The sequence below is a fragment of the Juglans microcarpa x Juglans regia genome, chromosome 2D (assembly GCF_004785595.1).
Source record: "Juglans microcarpa x Juglans regia isolate MS1-56 chromosome 2D, Jm3101_v1.0, whole genome shotgun sequence".
In the NCBI taxonomy this organism is placed as follows: Eukaryota; Viridiplantae; Streptophyta; class Magnoliopsida; order Fagales; family Juglandaceae; genus Juglans; species Juglans microcarpa x Juglans regia.
The window spans coordinates 38,681,327-38,686,643 of NC_054596.1; the positions used below are offsets into that span (position 1 = coordinate 38,681,327).

Here is a 5,317-nt window from a genome sequence, read left to right on the forward strand (position 1 = left end):
GAAAAATTCAAAAGACGTATATCTCTAAAATACATAAAAACATATTGCACTTACTTAAATAACAAAAGGGTAAAATCAAATGGACACAAAACAAACAGACAAAAGAAATAGATGAACAAAAGTTATTGTTCATCATTGTTGATGCGCGATAGTCACTTGTTATATAGAATATGAATAATGCTACTATGCCGTCCTATTTTACCTCTAATCATTTTGACTGCTTATGCATTTACATTTTTTTATATTTCTTTTCTTTTATTTATTGATTAAGGAAATGATTATTAGTGTATTAGTATTTTTTTTATATTTTTTTAAAAATGTTTAAAAATATGAATAAAAAAATTAAAAAATTAAAAATTAAATTTTACCTAAGAGACATGCACAACTGTCACTGCTGACGGCACCTAGCAGTACTCATAGAATAGATATAGGAAAATTCTAAATGCAACTAATTTGGGAGACGATCGCGCACCAACGTCCATCCGAATTATTAAAACGGTTCGTTTTATTTAAATGAAATGCAGGATTTGTTGCACACGGGAAGGGAGGGAATTTAAATGAAGACAAGCAACTCTGGGTCTTGCCGTGTATATCTTCTTCTCTTCCAGTTTCGTGTTTTTTTTTTTTTTTTTAATAATAAGAGCCAAATCAAATATAATTATGGATTGTGCAAACGCCGCTCACTCCTTTTGAAAAATAGTGAAATCTATCATTAAAAGATTAATTTTTTATGTGAGTCCCATATTTATTATTGATTTTGAGAAATTTCAATTATTTCTCCTCGATGTTAATACGTATTAGATACACTTTGGTATAATTTCACAATTAAAAGGCTGATATGGTCTTATTGGTCTTGGGAAAACATGTTAGGCCCTGTACTTGGTCTTGATCAAAAATAAAATAAAAATGTGCCCTAAGCATCAAAGGATGAACAAGGAATCTTGGATTAAAAATCTTTCAACAATCCACACAATATTAGGTGGAGCTTAATAGGAGAGAGATAGATTATATGAGGCCCATTAAAAATCAGGCTGAACAAGGCCCAACAGTTTTGTACAGAACTCAGATCGTTTAGGCCCAGCCCAATTAGAGAGGGGTCATGAGTCACCGAAGTTTGTGTCCCGACCATGGGTGAAATGACATGGGAGTATACCACCCAAAACAATCTCCCCTCTCAGGGTTTTGGAATGTGGTTCTGGGGTTTTAGCCGTTTAGGGCTTTTGCTTCTCACGGAAGGCGGCTAGGTTTTGACTCTTAACTTATCACCTATATATATTTCGAAGTTTTGTTCACCTCTTTTAGCATTTTCATCTGAGTCTTGGTTTTACAATTTCCTCCGGCAAAACTCGTCTTTAGCACCAATAATCCTCTGGTGCTCTTCTTGATTTTTTAACTTCGTTGATCTTCTGTTTCTCTTCCTCCCCAAGTTTAAATTCAATTCTTGGCTTTATTGATTTTCTTCATTATAATCTTGTTTTGGCTCAAACTATTGATCCGGGTTTTCTTTCTCAATTCTTGAAAATTGACTACTTTTCTCAGTTGAATTCAATCTCAAATTTAACGTTCTTGATTGTGTATACCTGGTTGAGATTTTTTATTTTTCATTGTCATTTTTACATCAAATCTTTGCTGGGTTTTCTGGCTTTCAGGCCTTTAAAATTTGTCGGTATTAGTTTTGCGGATCCTCGCTCTCCGTTAATCATGCAGGCACAGCGTTTTGATGCAGGCAGTGATGCCATTGGTGTTTGGCCTCAAGTCCCAATGAACAACGATCAATTCGACATGCATTCACAACCGTTCAAGAGGGCTAGAAATTCTGAGGATAATCAATCCAGTGCCTTGCCCTGCCCGCCAATGAATTCTAGGATGAACTCCCCAAATCCTCAAGTCAATAGAGGGACAAGCAACATTTTCTTTAAGACTAAGATGTGCACAAGTTTTATGGCGGGTATGTGTAGCAAGGGTGCCGATTGTAAGTATGCTCATGGTATTGAAGATATGCGGCAACCTCCACCCAATTGGCAAGAACTTGCTGGTTTACGTGGTGGGGAAGATCGATCAACTGGACATTGGGATGATGACCAGAAGATAATCCACAAGATGAAGCTATGCAAGAAGTTTTATAATGGGGAGGAGTGCCCTTATGGGGAAAGGTGTAATTTTCTTCATGAAGATCCGGCGAAGTTTAGGGGTGATTCGGGGAGATTTAGGGAGAGCTCGGCAATAAGCATTGGAACTAACGAATCATCTGTAGTTCATGGAGCAGGCTCAAATCAGTCTGATACTAGTAGGCCTCTGAACAATGGTTCGGATGCGGTCCGGTCAAATACGAAGCCGTATTTGAAGACAAAGATATGTAACAGTTGGGAGAGAGGCCAATGCCACTACGGTGACAAATGCCACTTTGCTCATGGGCAAGCAGGTATGACGGTTCTGCTTGGCTTATCTTATTACTCAGATTTTTTTTTTGTTTCTTCTTCCAAACTTTTAATTTTCTTTGTCCTAGTTTGCAACCGTGATTGATCAGAAGCAATTATTCTAATTATCTTACTAGGCTATGAAAGTTTTTTTTTTTATAAGTCTAGGCTATGAAAGTGGACAATTGAAGATGGTAGGTAGCATGAGCTTTCTATCATGAAATGGGAGCTTTCGTCTTTTTTTGGTTGTCCACCCGAAAGTACGGTGATATCTCTGTTGTGAAATGAAAGTATGTCCCTCGTGAACATTTGTGTCTATAGTTCTTAATTTACAAAGCAAAACGTGTGGGAAGGGTGGGGGGATTATCAGTGGCCCAGATAGTTAACTCTGCAAAGGATTGTGAGTGTAGACCTTATTTTTAGGTTTAGTGCTAATAGTTTCTAGTTGTGCTCGAAGCTCTACCTCCCTCTAAAATCGGAAATTCGATATGTAAATTCTTCTATCAATAGCTCTTAGCCTTATTTTCTTCAGTAAAACTCTCCTACTAACCAGAAAAAGAAAAGTTGTGGTCAAACGAGTGGGCTTTTGTCTAAATGATAGCAAATGATTTGGTTGTATTCTTCCCGAGGCAGTGCAAGCCTCCTCATATTCATCTCTAGGAAGTAATGATTCGCTCTTCTCTTCCAAAACCAAATCAAAATATGTTCATTAACCTCTGAACCATCTGGATTCTCTCTAAGACGAACTCATTTTCCGAGCTGCTCTCCAGAAAAAGTTCCACTGCCTGAATCTAGTTGTATTTTGTTAAATGGTTGGCTTGAATATTTTTTGTTGCTGATTGACTATTCTCCATGTTCTGGTTTTATGTTTGATTGTTCATTGTTTTTCTTTCAACATTTCTCTCTGGGAAGGCAGCTGAGACTGAAACAATTTTATTAGGATAATGGGAAATATAGTCCACCCTTTAACTAATAGACCTTTTATACATTATACTGCTAATGGTCAAAACTGACATATTGCACAATCAAACTACGAGAAAGTAGCAATGGCACCTTGTTAGATCCAATCATCCAATCTGTGCCACTCCACCTGTTTTCATCCATCTTAATGGCCAGAATTAGACAATAATGCTATTTGTCAATTCTTGGTATATGGAAAGCACAATATGTCGGTTTTGGTAACATGGGATATAAGGTACAAAATTTTCAATAACCGGAGGGTGGAAAGTGCATTATTCCCTTAAAGAAATATACAGTACCTTCACAGATTCAATGTGGGTAACTAGTTTTGTTGCTCTCACATAATAGGTGCACCAGCATTCATTGCAAAATTAGAAATACTGTTTGTTAAAATGTCTATTTATCGTTTATTGATTTTACTCCTGATATTGCTGTCACTGGTTGGCACTTTCTGTTAATACAATATTCCTTATATGATTCTTTCCAATCAAAAGGCTGGGTGCCTTTTAACTATTAGCTGCTCCACAGTAGTCATTTAAATTTCTGAAACCAACTAGGTCGTTGATATGCCAATATGAAGAGGAACTTCCTACTTTTTTAGTTCGAATCATATATATAATTTGTTTTCCTTTGGATTTGTATTACCAACGTCCTGATTGGAGTGTCCATTAATATTTGTGATGTTACCAGTGGGTATCAATACTTAAATTGAGTATCGTAATTTAGTTCCCGACATCACATAATTGATTGGAGTAACAAGATGGTATGGCACTTGACCAACAACACAATGAGATATCCAATTTATGGGTAGCATATGGTCAAGAGTGTGCTGCTGGGTAGGAATATTCAACCATGAATATAGTGCTCTATCTAAAGGGATTTCCTTCTTTTGGATTTTTTCTTAACTGTTACATGAGTATTAACAAATTGAATTCTATAAAAAAAATTTGAAAAACTTGAAATATGATGTTATGGTTTTTCTTCAAAACCAGAGCTGCGGGCACCCATTGAGGGGGAAGCATCGAGTATGGGCTTCATTCCCATTTCAGCCAAACCTCAATATGTTCCTCTTCGTGATGCATCTCCTCCAAAAACAAGAATTCTGCCTACTTCAACTGAAGAAGGGCGGGGCCAGAAAAGTTTACTGAAGTGGAAAGGATTCAAGAAGATTGATCGCATCTATGCTGATTGGCTTGATGATGTGCCGCTAGCGCAACACCTGCCAAGCAAAGTGGAAAGCTGAGCTCAGTTCTTGTATAGCAGCAGCTTCTCATTGGGATTAAGAAATTTTAAAGACTTCACGCTTCTGAGTTTCAAAATTTTGGTCTTTAGAATAAATTTGAGTCGTTTCAAAGCCTTCTAAGGCTACAGAATTCCCTCTTTCTCAAGTATTTGGTCATTGGTGGTCAGAATCAGGTTGATTGGTTAGTTTGTCATTACTTTTCTTCTTTCTAAAGCATATTTTCTTCTAAGCAATGATATGTGAAGTACAGTTTGATTACTGGAAGCAGCTATTGTCATTAGAACATTAAATAAGAGTCCTTGATGGTTCAATTGTAATTTCTACGCGTGCTAAAGCCCTTAATGATGAGGTGTAGCAAAATCCTTAAAATAGGGTTGTACTGGTCTTTGGCTTGCTGAGCTCGGCTAGATTCAAAATATTTGAGCTCGAGCTTAAGCTCATCCCACAAATGAGTTTGAGCCGAGTCAAGTTCGAGCTCGAATTTTTTTTTTTAATAAGATTTAATAATTAATAAATTAAATAAATAAATAAAAGATATAATATTGAATTTATATAATTAACAAGCAGAACATTTATTCAATTATAAAATTTTAAAAAATTTATAAATAATTAATATCTAACTAGTTGATATTAATCTAAAATAACAATATATTATATGTTTATATATATTATTAATACATACACTTACTATAATAGC

General features: G+C 35.9%; 1 protein-coding gene across 2 annotated transcripts; it reads left to right on the forward strand.

Moving 5' to 3' along the window:
- The first annotated feature begins 1,142 nt into the window (after positions 1–1,142).
- On the forward strand, positions 1,143–4,931 carry LOC121250813 (zinc finger CCCH domain-containing protein 39). 2 transcript variants are annotated; one of them, XM_041150036.1, is made up of 3 exons: positions 1,143–1,244; positions 1,727–2,422; positions 4,370–4,931. In XM_041150036.1, exons 2-3 carry the CDS (start codon positions 1,762–1,764, stop codon positions 4,618–4,620), a joined length of 912 nt encoding a protein of 303 aa, XP_041005970.1. In that variant the 5' UTR covers positions 1,143–1,244; positions 1,727–1,761; the 3' UTR covers positions 4,621–4,931. The 2 variants fall into 2 exon arrangements, with proteins under 2 accessions (XP_041005970.1, XP_041005968.1); XM_041150034.1 differs by having other exon boundaries at positions 1,153–2,422.
- The last annotated feature ends 386 nt before the right edge of the window (positions 4,932–5,317 follow it).